The following is a 19,317-nucleotide window of genomic DNA, read 5'->3' as shown; positions in this document are numbered from 1 at the left end:
TTACATAACTACATGTCCCAGACCTCCACAGTTCGCAGCTTTTTCCTCAACCAATCAGATTGCATGTAAACTATCACCCGTGGTTCATGTGTGAGACTTCCACTAGTGGGTGTGGGTGCTTAACGTGAGTGCTTAGCTGTTTGGACGAGAGTCGACTAAATTAAACAGTTCCTCGTTGAGGACAACGATCTATTCAGTAATGTGTGGATAGGTCTACTTGTATAGCTAGTGCACTATTCATCCGTCCTTCACATCGCTTTAGATTTCCTCCACCAGGTAAGCTCATGCAACACCCTAGGGTTTCCATAACGGAATCTCCCAGATTGTTACTTCAAAACGAATTAAAACTGCTCTGTATTTGGGTCGCACCGAATAAAAAATTCAGACCGCTCCGTTATTGCAGATAATCATCAACATCGTCACTTCAGGATTTAGATCCTGCAGTCTCACTTTGCAAATGATTTGTATTGTTGTTTTTTTGTTGTTTTTTACAGGCAATGTGATGGTAGTACTAGCTAACTTACATAGCTAGTTAGCTAGGATTTATACATTAATGGTTGGCGGACATCGATAAGTTCATCTCGGCTTAAACTGTCAAAACAGCTAAAGGATGCTATAGCTAGCTAACAAGAAGTCGTAGTGGCTAAAGATGGAAAAACTTTAATATTTAATTGGGCCATGGCTAAAAGTATTGTCAGGTTCCTTACTTACTGAGTAAGGAATAGTGTTAATTACAAGCAGTTGTTATCGTATTTACTTAATTATCATGTGACTACGGCTGTATTGTTTTGAAATGTAATGCAAATTTTGAGCTACCTCACCTCTGTGGACATTGGCGAAGCCATTAATGAATGGCAACACACATTCTGACGCAATGGAAAGAGACACTGTCGGCGTGTTACATTGTAACGAATGAGTTGCAACATCAGCAAAAGGTTTAAAATAAACTATCATTGCATTCTCGCCATCCAAAACTTCAGGGGAAAACAACAGATGGCCCTCAGAGACACTGCAAGGATGTAAATAATATCCCAATGTTTATGACCCAGTTCATCACCAGCAAACAATGTATGGCATGCTAATAGTGATGCACCAGTAATAAACACAATTTGTGTGTTAGACAGGACAAAGTGTTCATAATATTCTTAGCAAGTCAGTAGTGTTAAGAAAGAAGTTTAATTATATGTATTATAAACAACATGTAACTTATAACTTGCCACTATATATGTTACATACACTATTTTCAAAAGTCGATTGAATATTTTAGCTGATGCTGTTTTCTGTGCATCTTCTCTTCCCACATCATGTCCTTGGCCAGTCTCTCAATGGTGTAGTTATGTTAGCAGTGCAAAATCCCAACAGCAAAGAAATGGCCACCACTGCTTGATAAAGTGTGTCATTTGTAATTGTAATTTGGTTCTAATGTAATCCAAAACCAAACATTTTTAAATCCCAGCCTCAATTGCTACTGTTTTTGACTTGTTTTTCATGTTCTTTTCCTTGCAGTATTTACCCACTCCCTAACAGTGACTCGCCAGCTATCGTGACGACTGGCATTCCCCGTGGTATCCAGACCCAGCCAGGAACATGACCATGTTCAGCACGGGCATCCTTGTGCTGACGTCTCCTCTCCACACCCTCCCATTGCGCATCGCTCCAGTGCTCAGCTCAGCTGCTCAGCTTGTAGAGCGCACACTGTACGTCCACCTCCACCCTGGGCTAAACCTGGGAAGTGGGAGCCAGCCTCGACCAGTTTTCATTCCACCAGTAGTGGACCTGTCTGCACTCATTACCCGCCTTTACAGCAATGCAGCTGATGTATGTGGGCACCTGGATGTTCGTGTTTTGCTGACCAATGTTCGCGCTCAGTCAGCTGCCTGCAGCGGGACCACAATCCCAAACTGCCCCTTCCCCACACCACAATCTCTGTGTCACTCCCCGGAGGTGGTGCTAACAGACTTTCCTTTGCAGGACCCGGGTCAGTCCCATCAGGTTACACAGTGTCTGCAGAGGTACACAGGCCACTGCTACGTCTGTAGCCCCAGCCTGCAGTCAGTGCTGCTTCATCCACAGCTAATGAGGCTGCAGGAGAAAGAGGAAGGGCTGAAAGAGTCTGAAGAAAAGGCAGAACCCTTGGAGACCTACAGTGACGTGGTGGTAGGGGGGACATTTGACCGGCTCCATGGGGCCCACAAGACACTGCTCAACATCTCATGCCTGTTAGCCAATAGAAGGTTCCTCATTGGTGTGTGTGACCAAGCAATGCTGAAAAGTGAGTTTTTTTTTAAATTTCCATTTAGCTATGAGTATTCATGTAATATATCTGAGGCTAAAATCTCATCATCTTTGATAATGTGTGAAATCAGAAGGCAGCACCCCTAGACGGCCCCTGAAATCCATTTTTTTCCCGGCTTTAGAAAAAGTGCTAAAGGAGCTGGTCGAGCCGTACTCTTTGCGGACCCAGAGATTACAAGAGTTCGTGGAAGACATCAAACCCTCACTGCAGGTTGAGATTGTGCCCCTTGACGACCCCTATGGAGTGTCTGTGGTTGACCCCTTGCTGGAGTGCATTGTGGTTAGCGAGGAGACTAGAAAGGGAGGCTTGGCTGTCAACAAGAAACGCATTGAGAACGTAAGTTAGGAAATTGACGATATGTGTTACGCCTTTCCCGTTGACTTTTTCTAGATGGTCGAACTGCGTAACAGTCCATTGTTTACTGCAATGGACAAGGACACAGTCCATACATCTCACCGTATTAATGTTTTAAATACATCAAACGCAAAGTACAAAATTAAGTATACTCTATTGTTACGTATATGTATGTTTTTTCATTTTCTAAAGCTACCAAAATTACAGCAATGTTTGTAATAAAATGGTAGTGTAGTTAATGTCCTCCTCCTAATCAAAGTTTTTTTGGGCAGCGTGCTTTACGGTCATATCAAATTGTTTGTCGCAGATAGTCCTTTTGACATATTTTTATGCCAGGATACATGTATTGGTTTTGTCAACACAGCATATTTTATTACTTAAGGATTGCAGTGTATGGAAAGCACAGAAAACAGTTCTAGTGCACATCTGAATTCTTGTTGGTCTAGATATAGAAAACCCTAGCTTGGGTCCACATTGATACATACAGTATTTGATGTTTTGTATTCTCTGCTTTCAGGGCCTCCCGGCTCTCGTCCTCCATGAGATCCAGTTGTTGAAAGATGCACACCACACGGAGACAGAGGAGGAGAAGATCAGCTCCTCCAGTCTACGCTCTCGTCTGCTGGGCACCCTCCTTACCCCGCCTAAAGTAGGTCATGTTTATAAAAAAATTCAATATTACATTTTGATAAAGGATTTCAATGGAGGGTAAAGGTTAGTATTAATGGGGCAGAATTCAAGAAATCCCAAGAAAACAAAAAGTTAGAATACATAATTAAAATAAAACGTTGTTTTTCTTTCCATATCTGGTGCTCATTAAAAGGGTTGTGATTCCAGTTAAGGGAATGTAATCATGCTTATCTAAAAGCGCACATCAGAACATCATAGTCATGCAACCTTTAAGTCAAATTACGTTTTCAATCAAGTGTATGCCTATGATGATGAAGAAGAAGGTCTAATACAAATTTAATTTAATTTGATGTTAAAGAATAAATGTATTTAATTTAACAAAGACCATCAGTTAAAGTATTTTTCATTCCTGTTTAATGAAATCCATTTTCAAATGTTAAAGAAACTCTGCACAGCCTCCAGTCATTAAAAAAATAATTGCCAAATTGTGCCTTTTAAAGTGCATTTTTCATTCACTCACTGCAAAACATACTCATCAACAAAAGCCTGGTCTAAAGTCAATAAGGCAGCATTTCATTGTTATTTTAACAGCGTATTAGTAAAATGTGCCTAGGCTCGTTTACAGCGTGCACACTATGCTTGTTACACACAAAGAGACGCCCAGCACACAAAAATGCAAAAGATTAAAAATAAAAAAAACAATACAATGTGCAATAGTAAAATGATATGATCTGCTCGGGCATTTTCACTTCACGCACAAGCAGATCAGTTTGTTCTCCTCAAAATCTCTCCTTCCTGCTTAGCAAATCCGCCATCATAATTGCAATGTTCCAAGGTACAAACACGCCTGGATTTTAAAGGGAATGGGAGATGACACTCTGCGTGTTACGCCCAAAACACACCTATGATTAATCAGGATACTAAGTACAACCCTTTTGAACCATACGCCTGATGCACGGACCCTTTTTCTGCCGGTATACTAGCAAAAGTGGACTTGTACATGCCCTCAACGCACCATTTTTTTAAAGATTTGCCAAAGCACAATTTCTTTTTTTAATGATTTAAGCAACATAAAACAAAACAAAAAAAAGAGTAGGTCTGAGCAGGTCTGACTTGTTTTAGGAGCTGTTTGTATAACTTTCCATTGCAATTGTACAGTTTTGTCATAACATAACCTTCTTTAAGTAAGTGTGTGTTACCTTTTTTTTATCATCACCTCCACCCATTGGTTATGGATGATCTTATGTTTAGTGCTGCAGTATTTGGTGGTATTATTCAATATGAAATTATCAAAAGAATTTCATCTATACTTTCCACACCAATGTATCTGATGCTTCTTCTGCACTAGGATGCATCCCATATCGCTCCACTTCCATACGTGATTGGCCTGACAGGAGGCAGCGGCAGTGGAAAGAGCTCCATCGCCAGACAGTTGGAGGCTTTGGGTGCTGTCCGGATCGACTGTGACAAGCTGGGCCATGAGGTGTACCAGCCCGGCACTGCAGCCTATCACAGAGTGCTTGAAGAATTTGGGTCAGGTGAGAAAACGCTCTGCGCTGAAGACATATAGTAGGACTATTAAAAGGGTTGGGCTTTGGTTAGAGATGCATCATCCATCTCCTTGTGTTATCTCTAGATAGTATCTCAGACACTATCAGTCTACTTTGATGACATATGGGACGATGATACACCTTGGCATTGCTTTTTCATCAATCCTTGGTAAAAGTACCCATATTATGCACATTTTCAGGTTCATCATTGTATGTTGAGGTTTACATGGTTTCATTTTCAAAAAAAACTGCATATTTTTGTTCTACTGTCATTGCTGCAGATTCTCTTTTCACCCTGTGTGTTTGGGTGTCTGTTTTAGCTACAGAGTGACACATCTCATTTCTTTACTATCTTTGTTGGGAATCGCAAATGCGAAGTAGCTAGGTAAGATCACATCAGCTAGATAACTCTTTCTCCAACTTTGGTCAGTACAAGGCAGGATTAGCCGGGAGACTTCTTCTAAACAAGGGCATACTTGTCGAATACCTGCAGAACAGGGACATGGAAGTAGTTATTTAGTAGATTATGTTGAACTAGTATGTGTTGTAGCAGTGTTTTGCCATTGAGAAGGGGCAAGCATGCTAGCGCTGGCATTCTACAGTTAGCCACCTTGTCTCAGCTAGTGACATAGAAAGACGGGCAGACATGTCAAACATATCAAGTCGTAATATCAAAGCAGCACTAATCCGATTTTGATGAAGCATTAACAATTTTGACATTATCCTGGAGATTGGAGGAGTCTCTGAGACAAAAGCATGACAGCACACAAATTAATCAATCAAAAGCAGTAGGTTGCCTCATTTTCATTGACTACCACAAAAACTGATTGCCCAATAGCTTTTTGTCTTGTACACGTTATGCTGTATGAACTGTGTTGCAGTGCAATGATGAGTTTCTTTCGTCAATTTTAGATCTTCTGAATGGAGACAAAACCATCAACAGACGTGTATTAGGAAGGAAGGTTTTTGGAAACCAGGTAATATGAAGAGAATGAAGAATGTTTCGGCACATCACGACATTGGAAATGACACATCCGACTACACCATTGTGTATCACTGTGTATCACCAAAGATGCTGTTTTTCATGCAGGAGCGGTTAAAAGCCCTAACAGACATTGTATGGCCTGAGATTGCACTTCTGGTTAAGAACAGAATCAGCCAAGCCAGAGAGGAAGGTATTGTATGGACTTGCATTTATTAATAGTACATAATAATAATAGTAATAATAATTCTGTGGAATATAGGTTTTTCTGTCTTTACTTAAATTTATTATCCCAAATGGGAAACTTGATGTGCAGTCAGGAGTGAAAGATAATAAAGAAACACATTCAAGGAACATACAGAGACATGAGTACAAAAAATGTTTCCTCTATGTAATACACACAACTCAATTCATCACCACTGGAGCCATCTCTAAAAATAAAATTAAAAAAAGAAAGTACTACATTACATGTGCAAATTAAGCCGAGTTATTGCACATGGGACAAAGGACTTTTCATTCCTATTGCTCTTGAACCGAGGTACTCTAAATCTGCGACCTGAGGGGAGTGTTACAAACTCAGAATGAAGGGGATGGTTTGTGCAGTCTAATATCAACCAAGCCTTGCGAAGTACTCGCTGGTCAAAGACAACCATCAAGGGGGACTGTGGGAGACCTTCCCAGCCACCTTTACAATTTGGCTGATGTGGTTTTTGTCCCTGATGTTCAGGTTACCATACCAAGCAATCATGGAAGAAGTAAGAACCGATTTAAAGATGAATGAAATCAGGACCTAATTTTCCTATCTACATTAAAAGTAACTTCCTAAGGAAGTACAAACGTTGCTGTCCTTTCTTACAGACTGCATCACCACTCACATCAAACTTCTGTTTTTTATCGATGACGGTTCCCAGATATGTGTACTGTTCAATAAACTCAATTCCAGTTCCCTTAAAAAAAAGTCTTAGATGGTGGGAGGGATACTTTCCAAAAATCAATGACAATATTTTTGTTTTTGTGGCATTTAATCGGAGAAAGGCCTCATCACACCATTGGACAAAGTCATCCACCACTTGCCCATGCTCAGATTCATCTTTACAGAGCAGGCTAATGATGACCGTGTCATCAGCAAACTTCAGAAAGGGCCTGTTTTCATGCTGGCTTCTACAGCCATTGGTGTAAAGAATATACAGAAATGGGGAAAAGACACATCTCTGAGGAGAGCCAGTGGAAGAGGAGCATTGCTCTGACAGAGCCATTTACCCTTACCCTCTGAGATCCACATGTTAAAAATACTACAATCCAGTCAACAAAAATTAAAATAGGTAGGCAGTTTCCAAGATAAAATATCTAGCTGGATAGTTTTATTAGATACTAATATTAAATTTATTAAAAGCTAATGAAAAATCTATAAATCAAAGTCTGGCATGAGTGCCAGGACCTTCCAGGTGCTTACACAGAAATCTTAGTAAAGTGATTAAGGCCTCTTCGACCCCCATCCCTGATGGAGAACTATAGTTATCAGTTCCGTTTTGACCAGTTTTTTATTTTATTTTTATTTGACTGATAAGTTTTGTTTAGCAGTGAAATTAGTTTTGGTTTCTTCATTGTTAAGCTAATGTACCGATCTTATTGACATTTAAAGTTGATAAAGAAACTGTGCCCTTGCTTTGTTTTGCTTTTGAAAGAGATTTCCACAGTGGGCATGTGATCTTTTCTCTTTGCAGGGAAACAAGTTTGTGTGTTGGATGCAGCAGTTCTTCTGGAGGCCGGCTGGACCGACATGGTCCATGAAGTCTGGGTCACTGTCATCCCCGAGGAGGAGGTAATATGTATGAACAGTCCTCAATGCAACAAAAACTGAGCCACATTGGCTTGAATGTCTGTGAGGAAAATGTAACGACGTAAAGAGTTCATACTTTATACTTGGTTTAGAATATTGACATTGTCATTGAGCTAAACAGGGTTGTTGCATCAGCATTTCTCACTGAAAGCAATGGTTACAGAATTCAACAACGTGACAAAATGTTTAGTTTTCACTAGGAAGTGAAGTATAACCAGTAAGATGCACTAATGGGTTGTGCATGTGGAGAAAAGTTGTGGATGAAGTAGTCAAAGTTTTTTTAGATGGGGGTGGACTACCGCTAGAGGGCGCCAAAGTTGGACATTTTAAAGTTCTACACACACTGGCTTTAACATTGGTAACCTAACCCACCTGCCTCCCCTTGTTACCCCTACCCTCTCAGGCAGTGTTAAGGATAACAGAGCGAGACAGTGTGACCCCAGAGGATGCCCTGCGCCGGCTGCAGAGTCAGTGGTCCAACAGCAAGCAAGTAAGGCACGCCAACGTGGTGCTCAGCACGCTGTGGGAGCCAGAGGTTACTCGGAAACAGGTCAGACGCTCGCCATGCCAAGAGTGTTGGGTCTGCACATCTGCGTTACATGAAATAATTTGATTCTGTGAAATAAGAAAACTGTATTTTTGTAATAATTCTCCCACTGTCTTTTTATTTTAAAGGTACTAAAAGCTTGGAATCTTCTTCAGAAGAGAATCCAACACAGGCAAGAGAGACATGCATTGGTCACTACATCATCCCAGCTGTGACCCCGTGCAGACAGAAAAAGCATGTGTCAGGCCCAGGGACATGTGCGCACTAATGACTGATCCACATAATGAAACGCTGCCTGAGAAACAAATGAGGACTGTGCCATTGGAGCAAACCCAACAACCACTCTCACTTCTTTGACCAAGACTCTGTGCCTAAATGAGTTTCCACACGTTTTTAAAATCTAGTCATAATTTAAGATGCTTAGTCTAAAGATGGATGAGGACAACGAGAACTTTATAAATGATCCCGAACAAAATGATTTTGGAATTTGAAAGGTGGAATTCATGTTTGGGATTAATAAAGTGATATTTCATTCAAATATATTTTTATGTTTGGTATGCCTTTTAAAAAGGTACTTTTGTTTAAATGGTATGCTAAACATTCAGCAATCCCAGATCATTTTAAGGCCTAACCTCTCAGCAAAGTCTAATATTTTGGGCACCATGTCAGCTGATGACACAACTTCTGTCCCTTTTTCTGTCTTCTAAGTATAATGAATATTATTGTAGCTTGGAAAGCAACTAATGGTAAGGGAAAGGTGAGGTACGATTGTTGAAGGATTGTATGATTGCCACTGTTTAATCATAGAATAAAATGTAGTGTTATTTGTGGTTTCAGAGGTGGGAGAATATTTTAACAAATTAGCTATCATTATCAAATGAGACATTATTAACTACCCAACAATGTACATTGTATTTGAGAAATATGTGCGAGAGATATGATATGTTGTACTGCCAGTGTAGACGTTGAAATACACTGGGCACTCAAAAAGATGATAATCAAACATGTACATTGACTAATAAAAAATATCTTTGAAATATAATTTAATAAAGGGTGATAAAATCTCGAATTGCAATCTAAGAATGAGCTCACCTGAACATTACGTCTCTGAACGTACCTGAAAAAGCCAAAAGGAACAGCACAGTGAGCATGATGTGTTTAGCTAATGGTAAATTGTCAGATCCTACAAAGAAATTATAAACCAATGTTTAAATAAGGAGCAGGAAATACAGCTTCATTGCTTTAGCCATACCTTAATATTACAGTACAAGGATTGCCTGGGGAAGTCTGAGGTGTCATTTGGTCATACAGTTTGTGAAATTTAAATCTTGCATGTAACCTAGAAACTCAATGGAATACTTTTAAGAATTAGCTTTACATTAAATATATTGTTTTTTAACCCATGAGTGATCTCTGCTTTTTCTCACTGATTTAAAGGTGCACTATCAGTTCCTGCATGATGTAACTTCTGTTGACCTTCCAAGTGAACACCAAACAAAACGGAGCAAGCTCACCCCTCCGCCCCCCCCCCCAGTTTTCGTAACTATCATGCCTAACTGACACTAACCCCCACCCCAAACCATCTTGTTGGTGATTGGCTGAAACAGGTTTGTTGTACTTTGGTGCACAGACGCAGCTAGCAACGGCAGGCAGCTAGCAGATCAAGGAGAGATGCCTACAAGTTGAGACAAAAATGAAATTGTGCTGAAACAATGCAGGAACTCATATTACACCTTTAAGGAATTGGCTAATGGACCAAATTTATTTACATTTGATGTAAAAGTTTGTTAGAAGTCTGGTATGTAATTGAAAATAGCATGGAAATAGTAGGCTTAGAGGTATGCCTACCAATTATTTTTAAAACATTGTAACCAAGTATTTTTTTCACTTGGATTCTGCCTTTAATGATAACGCATTTTAAAAACATTTACATTTAAACGATATGCAAAATGTACAATTTTAATGTGACCTGTGTGAACGGTGCTGAGGTCAGCCACAGTTGCATGATATCACCTTGTTTCAGTGCAACATAACCTTGCTGAACATGCTGAATACATATTTAAAGAATACAGACTTGGTGCACTAGTAACTGTTAGCTTGTGAAACACAAAGGGCGCTGGGTATGCATGTCCAAACCCAATTATTCTCTCCAAACACACTTTTTTTGCCTGGATATTTTGTGTATGCAGCCTTTTGTGAGGGAGTGAGTTAATAATTGTCAGTCCGTGTACTGAGCCGTGTCCAAGTCCAGGCTTTATCCAAGTATAGAAAATCTTAAGTTGTTGCCTCCACTGGTTCTCCACAATCATATCTCCACTTTCAGTTTGGCCGAGCACATTGCTTCCCCCAGTTTGTTGCTGGCCCTGCACATATAAACCCCAGAGTCAGAAGGCTCCAAACCAGCCAGAACCAGAGAGCAGAGCCCGTCTTCATGTTGCTCTATGGTCACTCTGTTTGATTCAGACACCGGCTTCTCATTCTGCAGCCACTTTACCTTCGGCTGTGGGTATCCTGCGATTGAGAAAATCATATCATATCATATAATCATATCATCAATATCATAAAATGTAGGACATTATATTAGTAAATACACCAACATCACATGTCTGAAGGGTTAAAGATTAAATTCGAGATTTAATCATTTATTGCCATGCAACTAAATTACTAGGAATTTGGTGCATTGTGCTCAAAAGAACAAAGCATTCATAGCCCCCCCCCCCCCCCCCCCCCCCCCCCCCCCCCCCCCCCCCCCCCCCCCCCCCCCCCCCCCCCCCCCCACACACACACACACACACACACACACACATACACACAGTACACTGAGTACCCAGATGCTAGAATGAATAGCTTTGGATGTGGGGAGGGGCCCATGGAAAATGCCTTTCTACAGGACCCAGAATTTTTTGCTACATCCCCTGCGGTCAACAGTTACAAAGTGTCAGTACATTTTATCCATGAGGTGCTGTTGAGGAAGTGTGAAGTGTGGAGGATGCATTGAGTAGCTTAATGGTTCTACAGCAGGTAATGTTAAGAAAGCAGGATGTTTGGGATTCATTCAATTTTAGCCTTTTTTCTGAGGGGTGTGTCACCAGTAGGGTCAGCAGGGTGTGTGGTTTGTTTTTCAGTCCCTTCCGCTGGATGCAGTTCACATTTCTGACATAGAAGTGAGTTCACAGTAAATGATTCTTGAGGCAGTGTGTACAATGTTGTCTAGCTGCTTTCTCTGCTAAACTGTGGAGTTGCCAACCCACACAGATATAGAAAAGGTCAGCACACTTGTTACGGCAGATGACTAAAATTGCAGCGGCATGACACAGAATTAGTATCACCTACTTGCCTCAATTTATTAAAAGGTTTTGTTGGTATTATGGTGTTAAAACAGGATCTGTAGTCCACAAAAAGAACCCGTGCATAAATGGCCGGGACATCGAAGTGCTGCAGAATGATGTGAAGGCATAGGGGCACAGCATCCTCTACAGACCAAAGTTGCTAGTCTTAATACATCAAACAAAATGTATATGTATGTATATGTAATGTAATATTCTCCAGAGATGAGAATAACACAACAGTAAATATGAACCTCCAGTCGGTTAGCTTAGCACAAAGACTAGAAACAGGAAAAACAGGTAGTCTGGCTTTGTCCAAAGATAACAAAGTACTTCCTCTCTGGTTGTTACAGTGTCTGGCAACCAGCAGAGACTTCAGAAAGTTTATGTTCATGGCAAAGAAATGTTTGGCACATAACCCCCAATAAAAAAAACACATGTTCCCACACTTTTGTGTTGTACAGATTAAACAAAGTAGATGTAACATCAACAAAAAGGGTGCCAATAGTTGGATTAAGTTATCTTTGGACAGGGCTAGGATAGCTGTTCAAAACGGGAAAGTCAAGTAAAATAAAAAAATAAAAAAGTTGAAATATGATAAAAACGCTCTAAAGAACTGATAGGAGCTGCAGAGCCGTGTTGTAATGAGCTGTGATATTGCCCATAAGATCTATCAACATCAATACCTCTATTCATACACCAAGACACGATCAATCAAACCTTTTTAAAAATAAGTAGTCAGTTGATCCATTGTCAATAAAAAATATATATCAATCATGGCAGCCACTTTCTGATTTATCAGAGCATTTCAGAAAGTATTGCCTCTTTTGCTTCCCTTGCAGAATGTGGTGGGGCATTATATAATGAAGTGCAACACAGTTCTGTTACTCTACCATTCACGAGGCATGTTAGCCGAGCTGTTGCTCCTTTGGGAAGGGTGGTGTCCTTCAGGGCATGCTGGAAGCGAGGTTCACTTTGAAGCTGCTTATCCAGTGACTGGATGGCCTTCTCTGCCTCTTGGCTCCAGCCTGGCTCTGGATGAGAGGGATGACGATGATGAATAAAACGGAAACAAGGCTTTACAGATCACAAAAGGGTAAACTTGAAGTGACAATTGAAAACTGTGAGTCATCGCCATATGTATGTGGCTCTAGGACAAATCAGGGTGTGTGTGTGTTTGTGTGTGTGTGTGTGTGTGTGTGTGTGTGTGTGTCTTTTTATCAGTCTTACCCTCTGAGGAGCTGCCAGGAGAGTCTGGCCTGTTAGAGAGATTAGACATCCGCTTTAGGGCCAAAACAGCCTTGCCAGTTTTCTAGAAGTTTAAAGGACAAATAGCACTGGATGAGAAACCACACTCCTACCAAAGCTTAAGGTTTACATAGGACAATGGATTGAAATGTCATCGTAGGGAAGTACTGATAAGAAAATTGTTCCATCTGTCCACCGCTGGGCTAACAGCAATACAGTGATTTTTAAGGTGTGCTACCTTCCACTTGCGCTTGGCCAGAAAGCGTCTCATCTTCTCCTTTTTAAGGGATTTGGAGGGTCTGTGGTTCAGTGGGGTAAAAGAGGCCATCCAGTGGTGGGCGAGGGCCTCGGTACATGACAACCTGCATCTAGAGTGCAGGTGGAGATAGAGGGGAAAGCAAAGGCTGTCAGATGCATGGACTGTTATTATTTATGGACAAAGCATCAAATCAGCGAAGTACTTCGGTGAAAGTGTCTTGAACCTGCATTACATCTGAATTCCAGCAGGGGGACAACACAAGTGGTTGCAAAAGACAAAAAACGCACTTTCATAATGAGTTTCTGGTCTCAATCGCTAGTTTTAAGTCTTTTGCAATACAGAATGATGTTGATTTTTTTAATAATAGTCTTGTTGATTTTAAAATCAACGGTAAAGCAGGGCTGTTTTAGGACATGGCTTTGATGGGATTGAAAGTTTGTAGCCTGTCTTATATATAATATAACTATGGGACAAAGTTGACCTCAAATTATGTAGGCGAGCTTTCAGCAGCAGTTGCATCCAGATTGCCAGTGTGCAAGTGTGTAACGCAGGGTGTAAGCAGCGTTGCCAACTCTCAGCTAACGTTCCAGTCGGATAACGCCCAACAGTCTATGGCTCCTCCCTCACTCCGCCCTCTTATCTGAAATCGTCACATCCGCGACCAGGATGGTTGTGCCCGTCGTCACTAACCGATGTGAGTCGAGTGCAGATGTGAGTTGCACATTCTCAGATTTAAACGATTTATGATTGTTTGATTGCTAATGTGAGCTCAAAATGCCATTCAAGGGACAGCGCGCGTCTGAAATTTGTGAAATCCATAAAATAATTAACTTTTCTCATTACAAACAACAACAGAAGATGGAAACCTTTTCAAAAAAGTTTTAGCTATCTATGATTGTTTAAATGCTAAAGTTAGCTCAAAATGTAATTTATGTGCCAGCCGTTGTTGTGTTTAACTGCTAATTTGTAGCCAGCAGCGAACAAACTTCATTATGTAAGTCCTTTTTTTATTGTATTGACATTACAGTAGTCTCTTGTTAGCAGGTTCTTGTAGGCTTCTTCAGCCTCTAATCTAGAACTGACATCAGGGGTCATGCCGTGAAAATGGGATGCGTTACGCTAAATGATAACTTAGTGCTGTGCAATGTATCTAATCATTATTATCAGAGTGAAATCTGTCATTGTTGCAAAGTGAGACACATACGCAACACATCTGCACTCGAGTCACATCGGGTAGTGACACCCGTAACGGCAAATTCGACGACTCATTGCAGAGCTCCACAAACCAATTGGCTAATAAGATGAATGGTCAAATGCCAACAGTCTCCTGATTTTAACGTGATGCAGCCGTGGATTGTTTGCTGCATAGATTAAAATCATGGCTCTCCCTGACTCATATTTAGAGCTTGCTAAATGGTTTGGTACTTAGTAAAACTTATCTTCAAACGGTTGGAAATGTCCAAGGCGCCGACCTTGAAACTTTGTTATTGTTTCACAATGTTCGTGAGCACACGTATCACACACTTTAGGTGTTAAAAATTGAGAATTTGCCATGGGCCATAGGTAATCATGAGAAGAGTAGAGGTAAAAACAGACCAACCTCCGGTCTTTTTTCAACAGGGAGCTGATAAAGTCTTTAGCTTGATCAGAGATGTCCTCAAAACTCTCCTCGTCAAACTCAAAGGTGGCAGCAGTCACAAGAGCCAAAGTCTCAGCATCGTTGTTCCCCTGGAAGGGGGACTCTCCACTGAGCCTAGGACACAAAATAATTTAACAATGAATGAAACATACACAGTCTCATGTTTCTTTGACCCTCGGGTAAATAAATTGTCATGGGTTTATTATTCACAAAATGTTTACAGACTTTAAGAATTGCAGTACCAGCATGTTATGGGGGTCTGTAGTAATACAAAATAACCAGCAGATGGCACCAAATGTGAATTTGTGGACTCATTTGAGTAGATTTGGGATTTTACGTCCATAAATTTGCCTTTTGATCATTGACAAAATCTAAGATGGTAATGTATTGAAATGACTACCATAGTAGATATGTGACTAGGATAACTAAAGAATAAACACAAGGCATTTATTTCACTTTAAGTCTTTTTCTCTGTTCCACACTTCATGAAGAATCTGAAATTGCAGCTAGGATTACTGTTTTCACTTCCACAAAGTATCCCCAGTTGCATTTTTTCGTTCAGGGTATGTTACTGTTGCTACAGTTTAAATCACTACAGCCTTTGTTCGACTTACAAGACAAAGCAGATGACTCCGATGCTCCACATGTCTGTCTCTAGGCCCACAGACTCATAGTTGATCACCTCAGGGGCCACAAACTCGGGCGTACCATGCATCACCTGCAGAGGTTTACCCTCCTCTGAAGAACAGAATGAGAGTAAGAAATTCAAAATGTCACCCTGAATGTTTTGCAGTTGCCATTGTATGAGCCTATTTACAGATGGCTAAAGTCCGCTCTAAATAGACTACCTATTCTTGAGATGCAGCTTCTGAAGCGTCACCACATTTACTCCCTGAATTGGCTTTACAGGCTTTGCTGCATTTATCTGTTTAAAGACCTGCTGTTGTGTAGTAGGGATTGCAGACATTTAGGAAATTAGAAACAACACTCCATGTTTGGGGTATTAAAATGACTGATCCTGTGTCAACCTTCTTGTGTTGTCATTATGAAATCTGGTCATATTGAGAGGTTGGCAAAATATTAAAATACATTTGTTAAACTTGATGTACAATTCTTTAATGTAGTAAGCATTTTATTCTTCCTGTTGGTTGCACAAGGCTGCACAGCATTGACTGCATTGACCTTGAATTTGACCGTTGGATTTCCCTGGATTGTAACTTTTACAGGAATATACACAGGATAGGTCATTCATAAGAATACACACACTGGTTGATTTACTCACCACACCTAGTGAACAACTGCTGTTATAAAAAGATAAAATAAAAGCATATAATAATGCAAACTGTTTATTGATCCCAATGGGGAAATTACAATTTACACTCTGTCACTACACACAGGGCTGAAATACACAAATATGCTCAGGACCTAATCATGCACAAATGAAGAGCTGTCAGAGTGAGCGGGCCTTGCTCAAGGGCAACTGGCAGTGCCCAGGAGGTGAACTGGCATCTTTCCAGCTCCCAATTCACAATCTGTACCACGGTCCGTACTTGAACCACATCCCTTCAGTTCCCAACCCAACTCCCTGCGGACTGAGCTACTGCCACTCGTGTATGCTGTATGCTGCACTCAAGAGAATGACCCTCTCCAAAAAAGGTCCTTTTGAATCATGCTTCATATTTACCATATTAGGACATGAAATCCCATTGGCATCACTTTTTTCTACAAATCCAGCTAACTCACCCAGTTCACGAGCCAAGCCAAAGTCGATGATCTTGATACGTGTACCAGTTGCATCCATACAGATGATGTTCTCTGGTTTGAGGTCTAGGTGGACAATATTCTGCTTGTGAACATACTGCATGCCTTCCACGATCTGATGTATGTAGTGGGCACTGGTGGGCTCCGTGTGCTCAAAGTTGTCATCCACGATGCGTTCAAAGAGTTCCCCACCTTCAATACTGGGCAGACAAGTAACACCATTCAGGTACATGCTTCAAAAACTACTGCAGCTCCGGTCCAAGCAGTGATAAGCAGTATTTGTAAACATTTTTTGTAGATTTATTTATTTGATTAGAACAATGCACTTTAATCATTTGTGTAAATGCGCCAGTATTAAGTCAATCGGCTAATCTGGAGATTTGTTAGTTGAAGATAATCTAGACTATCCAAATGTAATCCTGGAGTCTAATTGCTTTGTTAGTTTTGACCAACAAGCATCTAAATTACAATCTACAAACAATACTTTACACAAAAGACACATACAGTATCCCTCAAATCATACTTTTAATGTTTTTTACATGTCTCCCCATGTGGTTTGCTGTAACTTTATGATTTCAATGGTTTGAGTTGAGATTTTTTTTTGTATAAACTTCACCAGTCATGCTAAATCTCATTCCTCAAAAACCTTGTATCACTGTTAAAAAAAACATCTAGTATCCATCTAATACCACTAGTGTCTCTCACCTGGTTTCACATCATCAATGATGTCATGACGTGAAACCAGGGCTTCCCTACACTTCCTGCTTTGCCATTAGTGAAAAATAGAGAAATCGCTTCTGGCTTTGCCCTGGTTAGCAGTAGAAACTTTCCATTCCACAATTACTTACTACTCCATGACCATGACCATCTCAGAGCGTGTTTCGTAGGCAGCCAGACACTGGACCAGTTTTGGGTGGTGAAGACGGTTCATTAGTTGGATCTCTTTGCGAGCTGCCGTCCTCTCCTTGGATGTCCGGGCTCGGTAGAACTTTCCAGCAACTTTCTGACCCGTGTCTTTGTGGGTCATCAGGAACACCTGGCCAAACTTTCCACTGGCAAAACAAATAAGAGGCATCACAACTTTGCTGTTTCCAATTTACTCATTGGTAACATACAGTACATGAGAATAAAGTTGGTTTTAAATAAATGCTTACACTCCCAGCCTCTCATGCACATTGTAGTGGTCCTTGGCCTTGTGTTGGGTGTCAATGGTCACTGTTATGTACGACTCGGACTCTTCCTTCTTTTTTTCCTCTGACACAAAAAAGACACATATGATGAAGCCCCTTCTGACAAATACATTTCACATCCTCTTCTCAAACATTGTTACAAATCTAGCATACTTGAAGTAGCCATCTTGACACACTCAGACTCCTGGCTTGGTTCGCTGACCCCTGCTGAGTTGTAGGCTCTGACACGGAAGCGGTACTGCCCCAGAGGTTCCAGGCCTGAATGGATGTGGTGGGTTGTGCTTTTGCAACAATTTGTTACTTCACTCCAGGTCTCAGGCTTGTCCTGGCCCTCTTGTCTGACCTCCACGTTGTAGCCCAACACTGCTGTGCCTCCGTCGTAGCTGGGGCCCGTCCAGGACAGGACCAGAGACTGAGTGGACAGCTTGGAAACTACAGGCTGGGATGCTGGTGGGTCAGGGCGGTCTGAGTAGAAATTCAACAAAATACCTTTACACATATGCCAAGACATGAAGCAATTTTAAGTCACTGATAGGTAACAAAATTTCATGCTTTTGTAGCATTTTCCTATTTCACTTGTGAGCAATCGTAAACTGGGTAAACCCCACCCAATCTGCCAGCAAATTGATTTCACCCTGCTGCTCGGTTTGGAAACCTGTACATTTTCCTATTCTGCTTACATTAAAAGTCTGTGGGGAACCAATCACAAAGTGCCTTATCCACCTAGCGCACCTCGGTGGGTTTAACACAATGACAGTAGAGAAGCGACGGCAAGCAGCTTTTTGTTACATTCAACATGTGTTCTCTTAACACATCCGTGGCAGCAACCTGTTGATGCCGCTGTCTGCAAAATACGTCACCCGGATCGTTGGTCTGATTGGTTGAAGTTTGGTTGACTATCCAATTGCGTACAGAGTCATTTGAACTGTGCCCGTTGATCACGCCTCTTGTGCAGAGAAAATACAGAGCGGGCTCCCCAGACTAATGTTCAATCTTAAAAGATTGAGCTGGGTCTGGTGATAGCCGGACTAATGTGAGCATGCATTTAAGGGACAACAAATACCAGAGTTGCATCATCTCAAGCCACTGGAGAATTCTACAATATTTAAATACTGAACTGTAGACAAAAGAGAGTCTTACCTATAACACTGAGGGAGACGGTATGCTGGGCAGAGCCTTTTCTGTTTCGCACTATGACGGTGTACGAGCCTGTGTCATCCTGACGGGCCTGAGAGATCTCCACACCGCTTTGTTTGTCACTGCTCCACACAGACATCCTTGGCCCTCCTACCACCACCTGATGACGAGGCAAGGTGGAAGTACATAAGCCTTTACTGGCACTGAATTTCTAAGTGAGAATATAAAGCAATGGATCAAACAATACTTACAACCATTGGGACTCTGTTATTATTACCTTGCCTTTTTTGTAAATCCAGCAGCAGGCCACAGGGACACAGCTGCTCCTGAACTCACAGTGTAGCCGGGCCTGTTCTCCTACTCGAACCTCCACCTTATCTGGCGGGTCCACAAACTCCACAGGAGGCCCTGAGGTGAATAAGAGTTTCCTTCATTAATAAAACCTGACCGAAGTTCAATAAAAAAGTAAAGCTTAAACGTTGCGTGCCCTCCACTCACCTTTGCTTATGGAGACTTTTGTTTGCAGGCTGATATCTCTGATAGCTGTGGAGACTGAAG

The 19,317-nt window shown here is 41.2% G+C and overlaps 2 protein-coding genes across 8 annotated transcripts in view; one reads left to right on the top strand and one right to left on the bottom strand.

Moving 5' to 3' along the window:
* Positions 1 to 48: 48 nt before the first annotated feature.
* Positions 49 to 9,595, top strand: coasy (CoA synthase). Of its 3 annotated transcripts, none has more exons than XM_034859551.1 (10): positions 49 to 273; positions 1,524 to 2,272; positions 2,367 to 2,632; positions 3,168 to 3,299; positions 4,629 to 4,818; positions 5,743 to 5,807; positions 5,921 to 6,005; positions 7,537 to 7,634; positions 8,056 to 8,202; positions 8,328 to 9,595. In XM_034859551.1, exons 2-10 carry the CDS (start codon positions 1,588 to 1,590, stop codon positions 8,412 to 8,414), a joined length of 1,755 nt encoding a protein of 584 aa, XP_034715442.1. In that variant the 5' UTR covers positions 49 to 273; positions 1,524 to 1,587; the 3' UTR covers positions 8,415 to 9,595. The 3 variants fall into 3 exon arrangements, with proteins under 3 accessions (XP_034715442.1, XP_034715443.1, XP_034715441.1); XM_034859552.1 differs by having other exon boundaries at positions 49 to 276; positions 1,507 to 2,272; positions 2,418 to 2,632; XM_034859550.1 differs by having other exon boundaries at positions 49 to 276; positions 1,507 to 2,272.
* Positions 9,596 to 10,113: 518 nt separating this feature from the next.
* LOC117936491 (myosin light chain kinase, smooth muscle-like) overlaps positions 10,114 to 19,317 on the bottom strand; it is a 36,394-nt gene continuing 27,190 nt past the window's right edge. For 4 of the 5 annotated variants that reach the window (XM_034859548.1, XM_034859544.1, XM_034859547.1 and 1 more), the window contains 13 exons: positions 19,258 to 19,311; positions 19,037 to 19,167; positions 18,763 to 18,919; positions 17,776 to 18,087; positions 17,587 to 17,686; positions 17,281 to 17,484; positions 16,415 to 16,632; positions 15,286 to 15,409; positions 14,633 to 14,785; positions 13,012 to 13,141; positions 12,756 to 12,837; positions 12,419 to 12,559; positions 10,114 to 10,710 (listed from right to left, as the gene is read on the bottom strand). In XM_034859548.1, coding sequence (XP_034715439.1) covers positions 10,505 to 10,710; positions 12,419 to 12,559; positions 12,756 to 12,837; positions 13,012 to 13,141; positions 14,633 to 14,785; positions 15,286 to 15,409; positions 16,415 to 16,632; positions 17,281 to 17,484; positions 17,587 to 17,686; positions 17,776 to 18,087; positions 18,763 to 18,898 — 1,806 coding nt within the window. In that variant the 5' untranslated portion in view covers positions 18,899 to 18,919; positions 19,037 to 19,167; positions 19,258 to 19,311 and the 3' untranslated portion in view covers positions 10,114 to 10,504. The remainder of the gene's footprint in view (positions 10,711 to 12,418; positions 12,560 to 12,755; positions 12,838 to 13,011; positions 13,142 to 14,632; positions 14,786 to 15,285; positions 15,410 to 16,414; positions 16,633 to 17,280; positions 17,485 to 17,586; positions 17,687 to 17,775; positions 18,088 to 18,762; positions 18,920 to 19,036; positions 19,168 to 19,257; positions 19,312 to 19,317) is intronic. The other variant, XM_034859546.1, reaches the window with a different exon arrangement.

Source organism: Etheostoma cragini, chromosome 21 (assembly GCF_013103735.1).
Source record: "Etheostoma cragini isolate CJK2018 chromosome 21, CSU_Ecrag_1.0, whole genome shotgun sequence".
Lineage (NCBI taxonomy): Eukaryota > Metazoa > Chordata > Actinopteri > Perciformes > Percidae > Etheostoma > Etheostoma cragini.
This window is presented reverse-complemented; position numbering and strand designations above follow the sequence as displayed.

Bases quoted from the DNA above. Each gene is read 5' to 3' on its own strand.
- coasy (XM_034859551.1), top strand. From the start codon at position 1,588: ATGACCATGTTCAGCACGGGCATCCTTGTGCTGACGTCTCCTCTCCAC. The intron at 2,633-3,167 runs GTAAGTTAGGAA...CTCTGCTTTCAG, and splicing joins ACAAGAAACGCATTGAGAAC to GGCCTCCCGGCTCTCGTCCT. The intron at 8,203-8,327 runs GTCAGACGCTCG...TTTATTTTAAAG, and splicing joins CAGAGGTTACTCGGAAACAG to GTACTAAAAGCTTGGAATCT.